The 19,678-nt window shown below is 43.4% G+C and overlaps 1 protein-coding gene across 1 annotated transcript; it reads left to right on the top strand.

Annotated features, from left to right (window-relative positions):
• Nucleotides 1-5,090: 5,090 nt before the first annotated feature.
• GEM (GTP binding protein overexpressed in skeletal muscle) lies at nucleotides 5,091-14,084 on the top strand. Its single transcript, XM_010130254.2, has 5 exons — nucleotides 5,091-5,220; nucleotides 6,966-7,308; nucleotides 10,390-10,466; nucleotides 10,951-11,155; nucleotides 12,827-14,084. The coding sequence occupies exons 2-5, from the start codon at nucleotides 6,975-6,977 to the stop codon at nucleotides 13,102-13,104; spliced, it is 894 nt and encodes a 297-aa protein (XP_010128556.1). The 5' UTR covers nucleotides 5,091-5,220; nucleotides 6,966-6,974; the 3' UTR covers nucleotides 13,105-14,084.
• Nucleotides 14,085-19,678: the final 5,594 nt, after the last annotated feature.

Below are 19,678 nucleotides of genomic sequence, written 5' to 3'. Positions count from 1 at the left end.
CCTTCGGCAGTTCTGAAGGTCAGAGACCCAGATTATCCTGCCAAGGGTTCTAACCTAGGGTTTGCTGATGTAGAAGTTGCTTATTGTTAGGTTACCACCATGACCTAATGCTATAAAATCAAGTTATTGAAATCTGTGAATCCTGCAGCTGCAGAGGACACTGTGGCTCCCAAACCTGATTGCACTGAGGATTGCACCTTACTACAAAGATCCCAACTGCAAAAAATGGTCTCTGCTGGTGCCATTTCTCTGAAGGTTTTTTTAGCTCAATATTAAAAGAATATTTATGACTAGCTGATATCCTACCATTATTAGTATATGATTTTTTATGATTTTTTTTTTAAAATTTGCATCAATTCCATTTGAAAAGCAAATTTATTTATGTCACACATGACTTAATCTTGTTCCCTAGACAATTATCGGCAGAATTTGTTAACGTCATTCAGTGCAAGGATGGGAAATCTGCACTCCTTTTCCTAAGTAACTCTTGCTGAAATAATCTGGTTTTGCCATTTGCTCTTTATCGCTGTTCTTTTTTTTCCACAGCTGTTAGTTGTTTTAATTGTTTTTCTTTTCAGTTAACTAAACTAAATAGTTACTTGTATTTTTTTTTTATGAACTGAACTGCATTACTTCTCTGGCTACTCATTTCTCACTCTCTGCTGAGTATTCAACTGTGCTGGCTTAATGTATGAATGGACAAAATGGACACCTATTACAGTCACCAAGGCTCTGCAGCGCATGGATATGGAGTGCATCTTCCTTTTGGTACATCAGAATCCAGATTATCTGCAAGTAATAGACTAATGAGGGGTTCTCTAATGAGGTAGCTGATTAAAGGCAATCCTATTCCCCGAGAGCTCTAATGCCGGCTTTTACTGCTATCTTGTGCACAAGGAGTACAGATCAGTGCTTTTTCCATATCCTTGTGCTCCATCACCAAATGATCATGTTCTACTTTTAGTGCTCTGTTAGAGAATTGTAAAAATGTGCTGTGGTGTGGGAGAAAAGAAGGTGGTGGAACAAATTCAGTACCCCCTGCAAGCAACTGCTGGGAACAGAGTCTACTAAATCTACTCCTCTGAAGGGAGCAGTGGCTTTTTTTTTTAGATGGATGAGGGCTCTTTTAGGGGCTCCTGAATCTGTTTCCCTAAAAATAAATTGATTTTTAAATTATTCTTTAATTTCTGAGTGTCTTTCTCTGCCCTGTCCCTCACTTAAGACCCTAAGTAGTTCTCCTCAGGCACATAATCCTTCATTTCCCTACCACATACCTCCCAATTTCAGAGTATTTTATCCCTGATACCTTTATTTATTTATACCTGGTACTCACTCAGCATGAAACTTCTTACCCAGTCATTGGATGTGAAGCAGGGAAGGCAAAGCTGTGGGCACAAGTTGGTGTAAATAAGCTAACAGTCCCATTCCTATGGGCCTAATGCAGCTTCATCACACATATATTTTTGCTTTTTGTTCTACACTTGCTCACCGAGTTGCCTGTGGCTCGCTGTGCTGCAGGAATGGATAGTGACGCTGGAGTAGCTCCCCTAAGACGTAACTACAGGTACTCCCGGTGTGTCCAGCACTACCTAGCCCAGCATCCTTGTCTAGACGCAAATCCATTGCTGCCCGTTGGTGAGCTGGTAGATGGGTGCTACTGGTTGGGCTGAGAACTGCCAAGGGCCAACCAGCACTGACAAATGTGAGAGGCAGAGCAACACGTGAAATGCCATGACCGTGTGGAAGAAAGGAAGGCGGTGCAGTTCATTCATTGCCTTTACAGGCAACTAAATGTTGGGAACATAGTCTACTAAGTTAGGTCCTCTGAGGGGAAAAATGAAGACATACTCTTCTGCTAAATGTATAGGGAGAAAGTGCTCTTTCAGACACTCTGCATTCAATTTCTATGAAAATAAACCTGAATTTTGTTTTTCCAGCTTTTTCTGAGTTTTTTTCCCCCTTGCCCTCCAAGTTGGTTGAGGTCCCCTCTACGCATGATCCTCATGCCGGTGTAGCAACTATGAGGAACTACTTTTGCCTTAATCTACATAAATACAAAATGGCTAATTAAGTGTCAGCAAGAAGCACTACTGTTTTATAACCAACGGAAAATTTCTGCCTGACTGCTCTGGGCATCACCTGATCTGATTGTAACTAGCTGGAGAGGGATTGCAGAGCTGTTACTCTGTGATGTTTACTTCATCCTGGCTGGAGGGAGCATTCCTTTAAGACGTGATTATTGAAGCACAGAATGGATAAGATGGGTGAAAAGCAATCGCTCTGAGTTTTAATATTGCACTAGGCAATAACATCCGGGCACTCGTGTGCTTTATGACAGCACCTGGCCTTATGGTTTGTCTCTTCTTGTGCCTGTGTCTCAGGCAGTTTGGGTTGCAGATGTGTTGACCAGTGAAGAGTGCAAGAGGGCTGAGCAGTTCAGGACTGCATCAGTCTCCATCCATTTATGGGATTGTATTTGGAATCCAAGCCTATAGTCAGCCCTATTGAGAAGAGCTCAGTTTAAATGTTTCATTAATCAAGGCACTGTTTTCCCTCATAAATAAGTACCAGGAGGTTGAAAATCCTGCACCTCTCCCCAGCTTTAAAAAAAAAAAAAAAGTAAGGAAATGTTTTCCCCACATTGTAACAATTGAAATTAATGAATGCTGATGGCATACTCTGAGGAACAAGAGCTGTTCATCATGTGGAGGCAGACAGTAGTATGGAACGGGGTCTGAAGAGTTAATTGTCCAGTTGGAAAATCAGAAGAGGCTTGGAAGAGACAGTACAATGGAAAACACAAGTGCAAGTTTCCCAAGTGCAAGCACTTCATGCCACAGCTGGCACAACCCTTATGGATGGCTTTATAGAAGAGATATATTGTGTAGTCGATGAAGAGCTGTGGTTTTTTTGTCTGCCTTGAATTTTATGAAGAGGGTATGGAAGATGATGTCTAGCAATTCCTGATCTAACACTAACCATAACTAAACATAAAGGCTTTTCTGACTTTGGTTTATTTCTGCTGTTACTGCTTTCTGCTATGATATATGCTAAACATTTGGGTGAGACCTTTGAGCCTAGAGTTCTGCTGAGTTCAGTCTGGCCATAAATCTCTCTAGTCCTGCAGTGGACCGGTTTTTCAGTTTTAACTCACGGTGACAAATTACGGGCAACTTAAAGACTGAGTTAAGTGAACCCGAGGTACAGAACGCAGTACTCCAGCCACCCACTCACCTTCACGATTTCCAGCAACAAAAGCCCGAGCAACTTCAGAAGCAGCGCTGAGTGTGCCGAAAGCAAAAGAGCAAAGTGCTCCCTCTTGCAAACCGCTGGCCATGCCATAAACCTTCCCCGATAGAGATCTTGTTTCTTTTTGTGCAGCAAGTGTTAACAGGCACTCTGTGCACGCTACGCCAAGGGATGTGTGCCTTTGTGCTCTTTGGGATTGTCACACGGCAGCAGAGACGCGGAGCCTGCCCTGCCAGGGACAGGGGAGGTGGAGATGCAGGACTCGGGGCCAGTTCAGCTGCTGCCAAGCAGTGAAATGCAAGTGAAGGAAAATCAGGACATATTTTAGTCTAATTCTCCCCTCGGTAGGTCTCAATAATTTCCATGTAAATTGATGAGAGATGGCTCTTTAAACTTGAGAATGGGCTCAGCAGGGCCCTGAAAATCCTCATGAAAGCCACAGGAATGAAATAAAGCCAAGAGGGAAACAAAGCAAGCAGATTTCAACTGAAGAATTTAATAAAAGTCTGCTTTTTCAGGGGAAACTCAAAAAATTTTACTGTGGAGGAATGTGAAATAAGTGCTAGGCTGCTATCATAGCAATAGATATTCTTTTCTGCATGTCACTGATCTCTTTAATAAAGGTGTGTTGTCAGTTAAAGGCTAGCTTGCCTAGAACTGAGAGGAATAGGCTCATGAGAAAATAAATTCTTGCCCCTGCTCAGCAGTGAAGTTGTTCAGACTTCAGACGTGCGGGATAAGAATTAGTCACTTCTTGGTCGGGGGCTGAGTAACTAGGAGATTGTAAATATACAGGAAAACTGTAGGAGCTTGGTTTTGAGCTCATCATAGTTTATCTGGAGTCTGGATAATTGAGAGTTGACTATAGAGTTTCTGTATGCTTTTGTAAGAGTTGTGGTATCCCTACCGAGTAGTTCTGGGAAAGTTTATTATTCTTCATTTGTTAATCAAGAAATATTTTGCAGACATTGTTAGAATAGTCACCTGGAAGCACATATTACAGGTTTGTATTTTTTTTTTTCCTTCTGGCAAAATTTCTTCTGCCAGTGAGCTGTGAGATGATAAAAATGTAAGGAGCAGACCCTAGGTCTATGGCATGTACGCTACATATTCATATTTCGTAATGAACTGTGGACAGAATCAGCACCGTGCTACGCTGACTTCGTGCAGACTTTTTGTGTTCTGATGCATCTTTGCCACCATCCAGCTGGAGTAATGCTGAATTTGTAGTCAGATGCTTTATCAAGCCCCTGTTTGTAAAGAGTTGCAGCAGAAGTGAGAGCTGGTTAGGCAGTTCAGGGAGTGGGGTGCAGTCACTTGGAGGCTGACAGAGAAAAAAAGATTGTATATATTAGATTTTGACTTTATAAAAAAACAGAAGACTATTCCTATTTTTAGGATAATTCAAAAATAACAATCAGATATTTTATCCCAAAGAAAAGTTTTGTCCAGCAGAGGGTTAAGTGTATTTTGCAGACAGAGAACATAATGCATGTACAGCATTTTATGCATTAATAAAACAAGTCATTTTTAAAACATCATTAATTTCGATAACATTTGACTGAAAAACTGAGTGAAGCGAAATGGCCTGTGTTATTTAGGTTTTTTTTCCACTTCCCTGTTTTTATCATGCAAGAACCAAATGTGTTTATTTTACTGGCAATATTAGGACAATCATATGATTTTGAGTAAGTCTTTCGAGATTGTTTGCAAGTTTTTGCTCTTCTGCATGTCTGCTTCCTCCCAGCTGGGGGCTGGCTGTTGTATGGAAAGGCCAACCACGTCACGGAAAAGCCCTGTCTCTGATCAGATGGGCTTAATATAAACCAGGTTTGCTGAGAAAGAATTAAAGAGGCAGCCCCGAAGCGGGAGAGGATTTACTTCAGCCGAGCAGCTCAGCGCACCGCAGCCCACCGAGAGAGAAGGGCAGTGCGAGTGAAGGACCCGGCTGCTTGGAGGAGCCCGGCAGAAGTAAGGCAGCGTTGCTTCAGATGCAGTCTTTAACTGTCGATGCTAGAGACCCAGACAGCTATAATGCAGTGTGGGGTATCAAAACCAGTTTGAACTTGGGATGCAATGTGCAATAGGGACTCATTTGGCTTTTTTTTTTTTTAGTGAGGGATGATAATTTGTCAGGGGCAAAACTGTAAAATGTTCATGTTTGTGACTGTTTAGTGCGGGACTGTTTATTGCAAGTTGTGAGTTAGGTTTTGCTGTGTGACTGAATTGGAACAGGCTTTTCTCATCTGGTCTTTTCATCAAGGAAAAATGCATTTTAAAATTCAACTGCAGTAAATATTTCATTTTGTTGATGAAGCAGCCTTTGCATCCAGCACGATTTCTAGTTTAGATATGTTTCTTGCTGACAAAGTTACTGAGACTATGCAGGTGATCTCATTTTGTCACCAAGTACTGCGCATCACAGAGAAAACATTGCGTGTGCAGTAATAAGTTCAGACAGAGTATGCTTTTTCTGTATATTTGTTCTATGTCCTGTTGTGCGTTCATTCAGAGAAGTTTACAGGCAGTTTTGTGAGAAGAGGAATAGTGATTTGTACATGTTGTTTTCTTGCCTTGCTGTACTCTTATTCATTCACTACCTATTATTTGGGTTTGAAAGTGGTCGGATGTGTTTTATGGACAGTTATCCAATTTACTAATATGGAGAAGAGAGCTGAGAAACGTCAGATATATGGCAAAAAGCAAAATGTCTAAATAACTGTCTCTTTGGGAACTGGAGTGCGTCAAAGTAACTTTCCTAAAAATGGTAGCTGTTGGCCTGTGAGGATGACATCACTGTCCTCTGCCTCCAAGCACAGCAAAATAATTTGCTGAGTAAAATGTAATTAGGACCCATGCTTAGATAAGAAGAGTGAACCTATCTAGCTAATTGTGCAGTAAATTAAATTGTTGATTTAATAACTGTAAATTTATGAGCTTTTTCTCCCAGTGCTACCTCCTGTAGTGGCTAGAAATCTGTACCTCCTCGGAAAAGCTGTTGGATTGACTATATTACCTCTTATCAGCCAAAAAGCCACTGTCTGAAGCAGAGTCGTTCTTTGTTTACCCAGCCATAGACGAGACCCAAATACACCCCATCATAGCAAGACTTGCTTGCATGGCTCTTTTCTCATATCAACTTTGTCTAAGGGTGCAGCGTGTGATACCTTATTGCTTTCCCCAAAAGTTTCAGCTCTTAATTGAGACAATGTGAAAGATGCTGTACACCCAACTGTGCTGGGAGTTGGAGGCAGCTGGGACCAGTGCCTCTGTTTGCCCCCAGTTAAGCACAAAGGTTTGGGACCAGTACCTGTAGGTGCTGCCTCTACCGTAGGCTGCCTCTCAGCAGGGATGCAGCTCCCGTGTAGGACAGCTCTGGTGAGCACTGCCCCTTCCTTCTCCTCCTGGGCCACCTCACTCTCTCCAGGGCTGGGCTGCACCTAGCCCAGCTGTGAGCTTGTAAAGGCTAAACAAGGATAGGATTTAGCATGTGAGGGTGGTATCATCCCTAGGAAAAAGCCTCTGACTCACTAAGTAAAAATATTTCTTTGTGTACTAGCAACTACAAAAGAGTGTAGAAAGTCTAATTTTTCTTTTGTTGTATATTAGATCCCTATAGAAAAGCAGGAAGAGCTGCCCTCAGGTTGATAAGAGGGTCTTAATGCATTTCTAAACGTTTTGTGGATAATGCTTGTGTTTTCCCTATTTCTCACTAGGGGTAAAAAATGACCCTCAACAACGTTACCATGCGTCGCACCCACAACAGCAGCCTGCAGCAGCAGCAGCAGCGGTGGAGCATCCCTGCTGATGGCAAGAATCTGCTGGTCCAGAAAGACTCCAATGAGTACAACCCGCAGAAGCGATACACCATCAATCCTGATGAATACTACAGAAGGAGCTGGTCCTCGGAGTCGTCTGACTCCGTCATCTCCTCTGAGTCTGGCAGCAATTGCTACCGGGTGGTGCTGATCGGGGAGCATGGCGTAGGCAAGTCCTCGCTAGCCAACATCTTTGCAGGCGTGCACGACAGCATCGACAGCGACTGTGAGGTGCTGGGAGGTAGGTCGTTATGCCCTGGGGTGTCCGTGTTTGCTCACAATCAGCCCTGCCAGTAGTAATCAGCACAGAAAATCAGAGAGGCCATTTAATCTAAAATTGGGGTAACAATCATTTGGATCTGATCATCAAAACTGATTAAACGCATGCATCTGTCTTAAAAAAAAAAAAAGTAAGCAAAATGAGATGAGTAAGATACTCACCAACAACAACTGTAAGTCTCTGAAAGACAGCAGTTGAGATTCTCATGCTATTTGCTTTCAAAATACCTGTTGGAAGCTGCCTCATTCCTGCCTGTGATGATGCTACACAAGAGGCTGGTTCAGCTTTCATGCTGGTCCAACATTTGTGTTGCCACTGACTCCAGCTTTCTATGGGGGAGAGAAAACAACTGACCTCATGGTGGTCTATGAGAATGAAATGCTTAGAAATAATATATAAAGAAAAAGCCACTGCTGAGTCCTTTAGTCACCTCAAAAATACTTGCCATTAGAAGTAATCTCAGCCTTTCTGTATAAACACATTACTTCAGCATAAGCTGTATGGAGTTTGAGTAAAATAGGTCTCCTTAACCAGCATGGGTTCCCCCAGGGGAAAAACAGAAGAAGTTCCTTCAGCAGTGTAGGAAAATACTTGTTGTCCAAACAGGGGAAAAAGGCACAAGCTGTAGGTTTTTCTTTGGTGCTTCTCCCTTGCTATCCTCTGCTTTGTTTAGGATTGCAGAGGGGTGTTTAATCCCAAAGATCAGATCATGCAGAAGGTGAAGCTGTGGCACCAAGCCCTGAGCTGTGTTGTGCGTGGGATGCTGATGTGGAATGGTCGTGCAGCAACAGAAATCCTCTGTGGCTCTAAGGGGGCAGATGCAGTCTCCTTCAGAGGACGTGCAGGTTGCTGGCTGGTTTTGTGCATCAGCGTGCAGGACTCTCCTCATCTCTCCCATGTCCCTTTCCTCTCATTGGTGCAATGGTGCCAGTGCTAGCACAGAGAGATTCTGGGCACAGGCAGGACACCTTTCTGTGTCTTTACCTCTCCAGGTTTTAATACAGCCCAGCATCAGGAAGGTTGGACCCACATTTTCCTTGCTTGCTGTCACAGGCTGGAGGCACAGATCTTTGCCTTTGGGGGGATTTGAAATTCCCCACTGTGCAGTCACTCTGAATTAGGCAAAACCAGGACAGTTATTCAAGTGTGCTTTGTCTTCAGCTTCTACCACTGGCTTTGCCCATAATCCCACCAGCTCCTCAGCCTGGAGTATCTCTGATAAAAGCTTTCCCGGTGCTACACCAGTGAACGAGAGTAGGACCCTTGGTCAAGCAGTCAGAAAAGGCAGCTGATTTGCTTTGCCCACCCTTGTCAGACAGTTTCCTTCTCCTCCCTGCGAAGCTGTATGGTTTCCTCTTTCCTTTGCACTCCCAGCGATATTGCTTGGAGTCTAGCCAAGGCCAGCTCTTCTGAGGTATCAGAAAACTTTCTGTTGTTACATTTCTCTCCTTTTTTAGTGTCAGCTTCGAAATAAGCATGAGACCAACAAATTGCTCACTTTCGGTGTGTTTTATATCCTACAGAAGTCCTTTAGGATTGACCAAAGTGCAAATCAGCATTGAATGTGACCATTTTGACATAATATTTTCAAAGAGTGAGATTGTGTATTTGTAGCCTCTCCATGTGTAACAGAATGGAAAAGGAGTCCTCTGGATCCTGTCCTCTGGTGTATATGGAGCTTGTTCCCACGCAGATGCTCAATCAGTTGAAGAAACTATTCCCCAAACTTTAGCTTGTAAACTGGAAATATTATTACGAGAGAGGATGGTTTCACGGCAGCCAGCTCGCAGAGGGAACACGGCTGCTTTTGTGGACTGGCTTTGCGACTGGCTGTAAGATCAATCTAACTCCTGAACACAAGTCTCTTGCTATTGTGCCTGCAAGGGAAACTGCTCCTCTCGATTAGCTTTGTGTTTTTAGTCTCTCCATTTTAAGCTGTGTCAAGCCTGGGGTCTTTCTGATTTTATTTAAAATGTGTAGTATTTTTGGCTCATTCTTTTGCATGTATGTGGATTCCTGGTTTTGAGGAAAGACTCTGATAACAATTTAGGGGAAAGTTTGCTCCATTAATGCCCAGGAGAAGTTTTATGAGGCGAGGGTTAAGACACAGTCCCATCTACAAACGCCATTGAGACAGACCTCTTAAACATCGCAGTGAGAGGGGTGGTTTGCTCAGAAGCCCAAAGCCTAATGTTTTTCACTGACCAGCAACACAAGACTAGAGATGGGTCCAAACCCCATATTGCTCATCCAGATGTCCCCAGGTTTGGGGGAAAGAAGGAATATTAGTATTTGAAGCAGAAGCTAGACTGAGATTTCACAGCAAGTGTTGATTGAAATTATGAGTCGGAAGATCGACTCCTCCAGATCTGAGCAGAACTTTGTCACATGGCATGTATAATCTAGGTATGAATTTTTGTGGCTTCAGTACAAAATAACTGAACTTCTGTGGTTTCTTGGTTCCTTTGCTTTTTGACGTCAAATTTAATGTGGGAAACTGTGACATTGGAGAGAGCTAGGACTCAGCAGAAGTCTCAGCCTCTCTAAAACTCAGCAGCTCTTGTCTCATAAAACCCTGTTCTCGTTGCTTGGTAGGCTGTTAGCTGATTGCTCTCAGCAGCAGTGACTGTTCACCCATAAACTGTCCCTGCTAAAGCGAAAGCAAATATTTTCCATTACTCAGCCTCTCTGGACTCCGCTGCTCCCATGGGGCAAATGTTCAGCCTTTGGTTATTTCTTCCACTCTTTCTATTTTTTCTCTCCCACATAAGATAAAAAGAGTATCAGCCAAAATAACGAACATTTCATTTCCTGATCTTTCAGCCTCCTTCATATATCATGGAAAATAGGACAACCAGTAATGAACTGAGAGCGAGTTCAGTGCTGATGGAAATGAGGAAAGAACTGAATGTGAGCCAGCACAAAACCTGGCTCAATATCTTGAACTATGAACAAATTATACGTCTTCAACTACTTGTTTTTTTGTAATGTATATGATGCCACAAAATAATATATTCCAAACATTTCTGCTTTTCTTTCCAGAAGACACATATGAAAGAACCCTGATGGTGGATGGGGAAAGTGCAACCATCATACTGATCGACATGTGGGATAATAAGGTACTTTTATGTGTTCTAGTAAAATGCCGAAAGAAAAGAGTGCATGAGTGACTGCTAATATCAAAAGTAGGTATCTTTTAGGAAAGAAAGTTGATGTTTTCCATATTCAGGATCAGGGAAAATATAGGATTAACCTCACCTCCACACCAAGCCAAGCATGGCTAACAGCTCTGTAGTGTGAGCCTGAGAAGCGCAAGCCTTCTTTATTTGTTTAATGATAAAACAAAACATTCAAGTCATTTTTCAGATCATGTTCATTCCAATCTAAAGCCAGCACAATGAATTATTTGGGGCAGGTTTTGCCCTCCTTTGTGGTGAAGTATTCATACCATCACCACATTGGAATTACTTCTAGTATAGCTGTGATTCAAACCACTGTACCCATTACAGTTACAGCAGGAATGTATTTGGGTTCTCTAATGTTATACTTTCTAAATAAAATCTGCTCTGGCCATAACAATGTCTGACCATTTCATTTGAACAGCGTGAGGGAGAATGGATTCGAGACCACTGCATGCAAGTGGGAGATGCGTACTTGATTGTCTACTCCATCACAGACCGAGCAAGCTTTGAGAAGGCCTCCGAACTCAGAATACAGCTCCGCAGGGCACGCCAGAAAGAAGACATTCCCATTATTTTGGTTGGCAACAAAAGTGACCTTGTTAGGTGCCGCGAAGTTTCAGTGGCAGGTAAGGAAAATGATGAGGATAAAAATGATGTAAACGTTAAGAGACATCTAGTAGCTCTTGAATGAAATGCAGAGCTCTGGCTGAGGGAGTATGCTGTGATCAGGACTGGGCAATAAAAGAGCAATAAAACAACAGAGGACTGGAACAGAGGGCAGAGGACTGGGAGGGGTCTGTCAGGTCCTTAAGCTTCCCTTGGTAATACTGTTACATGTCAGATAATCCCTTTCCTAAATTTATTAAGTACCATCAGAAAAGCAGCTTGAATTTCTTCCCTTCCAGCTCCTAGTGTAAGACTACTGAAGTATGCAATTTCTCTGGTAGCTGGAAACCCTTTGGATTTCCAATATTTATGCATAATGAGTTTAGCCCCTTTTAGTCTGCTGCCAAAGATTACATCTTCATTTACCCAGGTCCCTGATGAATTAAAATTTCCTCTCACCCTTTGTCTTGCTAGTCTGGGCAGGGACTATGCAGCCTTTCAGGAGAGGTCTCCTTGCTGCCTGGTTTTAGGATAATAAACCAGCCCTCCCTCTGCTACATACAAAAGAATAACCAACCTATACATCTCTCCCAAGGCCTGGGGAGCCCTAAGCCCGTACACAGGAATAGAGAGACTGCTGGGAAAGCTGCTTCCGGCTCTCAAGGTCTGCATTCAGTAAAACCTCTTCCTGGAGAGTCTTCCTTGAGACTTAGATGACATAACATAAAACATAGCAATATATTAGGTCGTCTCATCTTGGCCTATCAGAAATATGTGTTCCTCTGCTCGGCATTTTCTTCTCTCTGCAGTTTTTATGCTCTTCTATCTCCCAATTGATCTAGACTTTTTTTTTTCCCCACGGGGAATGTGCAGTTCCTCCAGCTCCTGTCACTGTTGCTCCAGGTGAAAAAGTTGAACTGCTGAGTACATCAGCAGCCCAGGGATGCCTATTTGCCTTCTCATTCCTCTCTGCTCCACTTGAAAAATCTTTTGAAATATGGCAGGTGCATTCATGTAATTTTAGTCATCCTGGTGATGAGTTCATGGCAAGCCGGAAGACAGAATAAATTGCCTTGTCTGTCAAAGACAACTGTCAAGTTTAGCTTAGGTTCATGTAATTAGGATAAGAACCATAATTTCATAGTACCCCTAAAGCCATAGGCATACTTCTGCCTTTATTTAAGAGTTTTGCAAATGTGTCTGCTCACAATGAAGTTGCTACTGTCCCAAGACCCTGTTTTATACCCATGACCCATGGAGGAGGCTGTGCTTTGCCTCCTACGGTGACAAGAGCTGTGCTGTGTGCATGGAGGGTGTTATCATCACCCTTTAATGTGACATGAGGGAGTCTGTACATAAGATGACCAGGTGGTTTTGAGTCATCGCTGACCTCTCAGCCTTTGGTGTCTCAGTGCAAGTTTGTAAGCTCCAGCTCCCTTCACAGCTGAAGGCAAGGACTGGGCTTTTCCAGGAGGGAATTGACCCCCCCCTCGCTGGGAAAGCAGTGTGACACAGAGCAGATGAATCATGGGCTAGCAGGCAGCATCGGGTGATTAAAGTCTTATCCGTGCCTATATTAGGCTTGAGGAATTCCCCAGTGGCACTGGCTCCCCGAACGTGGCAGCCCGCAGCCGCTTTGCCTTTCCCTTGCTCGTGACACCCCGTGACATACCCACCTTGCAATTTTGCAGAGGGACGAGCCTGCGCTGTTGTGTTTGACTGCAAGTTCATTGAGACCTCGGCAGCCGTGCAGCACAACGTGAAAGAGCTGTTTGAAGGCATTGTGCGGCAAGTCCGGCTCCGGAGGGACAGCAAGGAGAAGAATGAGAAGCGTCTGGCGTACCAGAAACGGAGAGAGAGCATCCCTAAGAAAGCCAGGCGGTTTTGGGGCAAAATAGTTGCCAAGAACAACAAGAACATGGCCTTCAAACTCAAGTCCAAGTCTTGCCATGACCTATCAGTACTTTAAGAACGCTGGACTCTGCCGGAGCTTGTGGCATTTTGTGGACATTATCTAACTATGTCGTGGGACAATCAATCAATCTATATTAGATTGGGCTATCAAAGTGACTTAGGTTCACAGTTGTGATTGTGATGATATGTGCTGGCATAAGAACAGCACAGTGCATGGAAATATCTCTCTTCCTTTTCTTTTTATCAGTAGTTTTAAAGGGAAAGTGTAGACCAGAATGACCCAAAGTTATACTGGGAAGTGTTCTGGAATATACTTGTTCTTTCTCCTCTCACCTTTGGATAATAGTGTAAGAACCTCGAGCCATCGTGACTTGGGAAGTGAATATTACACTCTTTACTCTTTCTCCTTGTTATTATTATTTCTTTTAAAAAAACTGTGTAAAGAATAGAGGAATTGACTGAGGATTGGTCCTTTGCCGGTTGGCTGGTCAGGCTTGAACACCCACAGCTGAAAAACCTGCATTTTTGTAGAATAGCCACCAAGACACTATTTTTTTTTTATTATTATTATTTTTTTTTAATTTCAAGGATTTGGTTTCAATGAGTTTACACATCTCTTACTTTGAAAATATTTAGAAGAAAAATCCTGTAACCAAACAAATTTTACTCTTGTATTTTCATGTTATGGGACTATTTAAAAATCATAGTAAAATTAAAATTAACATGCAAGTTGTATCAAAGTGCATCGAGTGCAGGATGCCAAACCTTTATAAATCACCTGAGCTTTTTTAAGAAACTACATGGACTTCTTGTATCCAGCCTTGGCCTTTTTCTATGCCAGAGCTATGCTGTATTTATTGTTGTGCAAAATAACAAGCATTTTAATGTTGAGGGGAAATGTATTTATTACCAAATTTCTTAAAAGAATAATGTTAATTTTATTACTGTTTTCTATCTAATATCTTTTTTTCAAATATGCAAGTTTTTATTTACATGCCTTGTAATAAAATAAATAAAATGTATGACTGCCTTTCAGCCTCAGTGGGAAAGCCCTAAGAATTTTTTCAAGTTGAGAAAATATTTTGAATGCTGGACAAGATTGCTACATGACAAGTAGGGCGAGGATTCCTTATGTCTCTGAACACAGGCTACTTAGCAACCCAGGATCACAAAGCAAGAATCATCCACAGCCGCAAAGCTATGAGTGCATGGTATCCCTCGTGTGCAAATGGAGTTGTGGTGACACAGATAAAAATAAAGCATTCCTAAAAAAGGTATTTGGCCCTGAGCCTGAAAACACTTAAGAAATGTAAATGAGTACTGTTACCCTAGTTTTGGAGACAAAAAGAAGTGAAATGCTACATTCAGGGACAGAAAGCAGGAAGCTGGCATAATATAATAATAACGTGTCCTAATCCTCTGTTTCTAGTGGTCATAATTGTGTTATTTGCCTTCTGACTGTACTGGTTTGAGTGGGCACATCGTGGAGTTCAAGGTACACACATAGTCATTACATTTTGCCTGCAGATGGCTCAGAAAAGCCAAATCTGCAGCCTGGCAGCTCATTTTCCTTGATTATGAAGACAACAAAATGCAATACTAATAAGGTGGGAACTGGGTTCCCCATCTTGAACTGGGCAGCTTTCATGGGCCAAATGCTTTGGAAAGCAGTGAGCTTGCTGAGTGTTTGCCTGAAACATCCTCTGCTGAGGGGATTAATTTTGGCAGGTCTCTAGGGGTAAAATACCATGTTGCAGGATGACCCTCTGCTTGTGCAGTATTCAGATCTCTCTGGAAGGGAAGTCCTGATCTAGAATAAAGTGTTGGCAAGAACAGAAAACAACATCCTGAATAGAGCACAGGCAAGATCCCTGTAGCTGGATTTTGAATGAATGGTTTTGAGTGGTCAGCATGCAACTTCAGGTCAATGCAGAGCAGTCTAGAGAATGATGCTCACTCTGATACTGGTTTTCAGAACTCTTGGAACCTTTCCCCATTCAAGAAAGGAAAAAAAAAAATGCAAAAATTAAACAAAATTTTAAGGCTATTTTTAAGATCTGAAAGTATAGATGAACATAACCAGCACATTTCCTTTGTCTGTTCTCTGTCTGTCAAGCTATGGACCCAACAAATCTAAACCAAGCAGGTTTTGAAGAAATATAAAATGTCCATGTTGATCTTACAGCCTTTAGGGGTAAAAGCCATCCATGTTCACAGCATCACTGGATCCATCAATGGTATCATAAAAATTCGGAGTTACCTCCAAAGTTTTCATGCCCTCACTCGTCTCCTTCCACTCCTTCCCAGGATAAAAAATTTTCCTTCTAAAACATGAGATTTTTTTAAGAAAAATGCCAGTGCAGTAGGCCTTGAGAGTTGCCACAAGCTGCCATAAAGAGGTGGTGGTCATGCACAGCATGCCCTATCATCACTTTTTTCCCGTGGCCAGGGGAACAGGCATCACTGCAAGTCTGTCTTCTGGGACTGCTGCAGGACGAGGGTTGGTCCCTCTGAGTAGCAGAGCAGTGCCTTTGGACCAAAACAATTTAAAGAGCTGCCTCCACCTTGCATGTCCAACTCAACCTCCCACTGGCCCTCTTGGTCCACCCTGCAGGCTCCTGGCTTGTCCTGAGTTTTCTGGGAGAGCATGGAGGAAGCTGCGGGCTGAAGAAACACCAGCAACAGCATCCACTCCACAAAGCTGTTGCTTCAGTTTGCTCAGATGCCGTTGGGGTGTGGTGCTGTCCAACCTCTGGATGTGGAGTGAGAGAATTGGTGCTGAGCATCTATACTCTGAAGGTTTCAGAGTTGGATGTGGTTTGGTTTTTTTTTTTTTCTTTCCTTGGACATAGTCTAGCCTGGTCCTTTGCACCTGGGACTGCAGTGTCTGAGTTGCACTCCTGAAGGGCTCCGTGAGTTTCACCTCGAAGGGATCCTGGTCATCTGCTGTGACATGCATGGCTCCAGTGAGCTGGGCACAAAGGAAGGGACGGGGCTTCCTTCTACAGCTTATGAGATGAATCTGAGTCATGGTTTTATCTGATCATCACCAGATTATCACATACAGAAATACTTAATATATATAACAGCTGGTGTACTTGGAATGACTAATTAATACTAATTTAATCTGGAATGCTGACATTTCGAACCCTTAATATCCACAATCCCTCTGTTCATCTCAGATGTGAGTGTCCAAAACTGTAGAATGGATCAATCAGCAATTCTAATCACTGTTCTGGCTGTTTATTAAGTCAGGGCCACAATGACAGATCCTAACGCGATAATTACAATGTTGGTCCCGGAGATCTGGCAGCAGCTGTGGAATACGTGAGTCACAGCAGTGAGCGCACCAAGGCCAAAACAGCAAAACTCACAGAGTCCAAATAAAATAAAATAAATACAGCAAAAAAAAAAAAAAAAAAAAAAGTCTAAGAACACACAAAAATGCCAATTATAGTGTAATAGCTGTTATAAAAAGCTCTTTTTAGGAAGATAGATCAGATCAGCAAAAGGAATTAGGGGGCATGTCTAACTTTAATTAATTTAATCATGACAGATTAACTGCAAGAAGAAAGGTTTACTTATGGTTTGGGACAAAACTACACTAAGGAATTATTCATCATTATGGCACTGTCTGGATTTGCAGGGTGCTACGTGCTTTTGGATTGGGGAGGATTATTGATAAAATTTAGTCAAGTTAAAGCCAGACATTTTCAATAAAATCAATGGATGCGCTGTGGATTTAACCCTCACGTGTATAAGCCTTTCAACATCAACCCCTTGGAAAGCTTTACAGACAGTGAAACAGAATTTTCTCTCTTGGGCTGTTTGGAGCCCTGACATAAATGCGAGGAAGCTCCCCTGAGAGCAGCAGTTCTGGTGACGATAATGCGATCTACAGAGGGCGGCAGCAGAGAAAGGAAGCAGTTGACTTCTGTGCAGTCTTACCCCTATGATTGTTTACAGCGCTTCTTTCTCTCTAGGAAGGCTTTTTAGAGAAAGCTATGGGACCCAGAGAAGAGATGAGGTGCTAAGGAGCACTAATGGTGTTTTACTGGTGAGATCCCTGGACTAACAAATTCTTGAATCTCCAGAAGTGAACCCTGCAACTCACTCCTTGCAGCGCTGCTGAAGAACGTAGAGCTGAACATATTGCATAAATCATTCCTGTCTCTGACCCACAGGTGCAGGAGATAACAGCCAGTAGGAGCTGTGGGGCTGGTCCTCCTCTGCCTCTCTTTTCTGGACCCACTGGAGACTGTTGTTCAGTTAGGAGGGCAATTCCTGTGGGCTGTGGTGTTCAACAGATGTGGGTTCCAGATGCACAAAATAATATGTATTGAGAACTGTCCACCTTGCCTGCAGTCCCTATCAGTTCTGGTTCAGTGAGGGCTGACAGGGTAGGAAAAAGCATGGTTTCTTTGGTGCTTGTCCTCTTGTAGGACCCACACAACGCTAAGTGTGTGGTAGCACCCAAGGCACACGCGGCATCCTGTGTTAAAATTATACTAAATTTCAGATTGGTAGTTGTACTCCACCAGCACTTTTAAATGTGGCAGACTCCACAGGAGACTTATGTAGTGACCTCTAGGTCTCTAAATGTAGCCCTCTTCAGTTAAAAAAGGGAACACACCCATGTTATACTCTTCACTATGCTCCAGAAAGGCTGTGGAGAAGCCTCGTTCCTGCGTTGCTTCCAGAAGAGACCATGGGCCAATGACCTGCAGATGTAGGGACACCTCGTGGGACATCTGCAGGAAGGAGGGTGACTTTCAGCATCTGCCATGACCAATGAATGCACGACATGTTAGCGTGCAGCCTGACAATCTCCCCACCTGCCCTCTGCTCATGGTGCTCTAACTCCAGAAACCTTCTACAGATGTAGAGTCGAACCTCCCCTCTCAGTGACCACCTCACACAGAGGCCTGCAGTATTTCTGCATTTGTCCTCTGTGATCACATAGGTAAGATCATCAAAGTAGTGGCTTTTTGGCTAGAGGCACCGAAATTGAGTATACCAATTGTGATCTTAGCATTTTTCTGCAAGATGTTCCCTGCTGTCAGACAGCGAGGACAGCACATCCCCATGTGAGAGCACACTTGTCCTGTGCGCCTCGCTTTACAGCTCCAGCACTGTCTCATCATCTGGTTAATAATTTGCTAAGAAAAGGACTAGTGTAACACACTTCCTCCAAGTTTTGAAAATTAGGCCTGAGTAATTTAAAAATAAAATTATTTTCTAAGTGGCAGTCGCTTATCAGCAGATACTCTGCATGTGTGTACGCAAAAGCCACCAGTTAGACATGGTTTGCCCTGACTCAAACTCTGACTGATCTTTGGGACCACAGGAGAAAGAGAGGTGGGAATTTTCATGAAGAAAATTCAAAACTGTCACACGGATACACTAAAAAATGTTTGCCTTCAACTGCTGCACCTGTACATACAGGGACTAGCGTTTCTCCCTGGCTTGCACTGCTCTCTTGGTGGGTATGGCCAACCCTAGGATGCCACGTTTCCCACAGGACCTGGCACTGGTGGGACCTGGCACTGCCCACCTGAGGCAAGGTGAGCTGCGGAGGAGCACTGGGCAGGCACTGGGTGGGCAGTGCTCCCGCGCAGGGGTGAGGGGAAACACAGCGATTGCCTCTCCGGAGGAAGGATCTCCAGCTCCGCTGAGTTTTGCACCCATTCTCCTCTGGCTCTGCATGGGTTTCACTGAATTGCTTAATGATTTAACTTCCACTGAACTCAGAACGCGCCTCAGTAATTTTTACATGGCCAGGGTGCTGTTTCTGTCTCTACCTGTGGCTTTCACTTGTCTGTCTGTGTATGTGTGTTTCTCCACAGCTTTGCTCTGAAGTTGTCCAGGATGGAGATATGGATATTTCCTCTTGAAATACTGTGGAATCACTGAGTGATGCCTAGTAGGATGTTCTCAAGCTTTTCCACCATAATATAATTTTAGTTGCTTTTTAGCTATATTTTCAGTCTTCTGTGCTGTAAGACTTTCCTACTCCCTGTGATGCAGCCGTGTGGTGTGAATGGTTGCATTTGCTCCTCGTTGACTTGCTCCATTCAGAAGTAAGCCGTTGGGACTGGGATGCTCCCTTAGCACCCATGGCAGGATTTTTGCCAGCTGTTTTACTTGAGAGCCACCCAGCCCCACCAGAATATGCTAAAAATCCTTTGGCACGTGGACTTCCACTGGAGAAGCTCCCCTGGCACCTGTGCTGTGGCTGGGATGTTGTGCCCAGCTGATGAAGGCCTGGGAACAGAGCTGCCCAATGCAGCTGTATTGCCACAATCCATCAACAAATGCAAAAGCACCTTGGCAAGAGCATGCCAGGCTCCTACCCAAGTCCCAGGTACCCCTTAGGCTGTTGAGAGAGAAAGTGTGTAAAGAACTTGCAGTAAATAAGTCTGTGGGTTAGCGAGGTGATGGAGTAAATATGACCCTCTCAAGTCCCAGGTAAGTTCTCTACCCATATGGAAATACATCCTCTGATATTTTTGGTTTATGGACTTCAGACTGCCCCTCGAGAATTGTCAGAAAGGAATCTAAGGACCAATGAGAAGAAATGCCTTACTGCTTTGGGCTGGTGGTGCTCCCAGCCCTGTGCTGTCTCTTAG

Source organism: Chlamydotis macqueenii, chromosome 2 (assembly GCF_036417535.1).
Source record: "Chlamydotis macqueenii isolate bChlMac1 chromosome 2, bChlMac1.mat, whole genome shotgun sequence".
NCBI lineage: Eukaryota > Metazoa > Chordata > Aves > Otidiformes > Otididae > Chlamydotis > Chlamydotis macqueenii.
Note: the sequence above shows the minus strand (reverse complement) of the source record. Positions and strands in the feature narration are given on the sequence as shown.

What these genes read in the sequence shown, in the direction of transcription:
- GEM (XM_010130254.2), top strand. Translation starts at nt 6,975, where the DNA reads ATGACCCTCAACAACGTTACCATGCGTCGCACCCACAACAGCAGCCTG. An exon ending in CGACTGTGAGGTGCTGGGAG is followed by an intron (nt 7,309 to 10,389) that starts GTAGGTCGTTAT and finishes TTTTCTTTCCAG; the next exon opens with AAGACACATATGAAAGAACC. An exon ending in TCGACATGTGGGATAATAAG is followed by an intron (nt 10,467 to 10,950) that starts GTACTTTTATGT and finishes TCATTTGAACAG; the next exon opens with CGTGAGGGAGAATGGATTCG.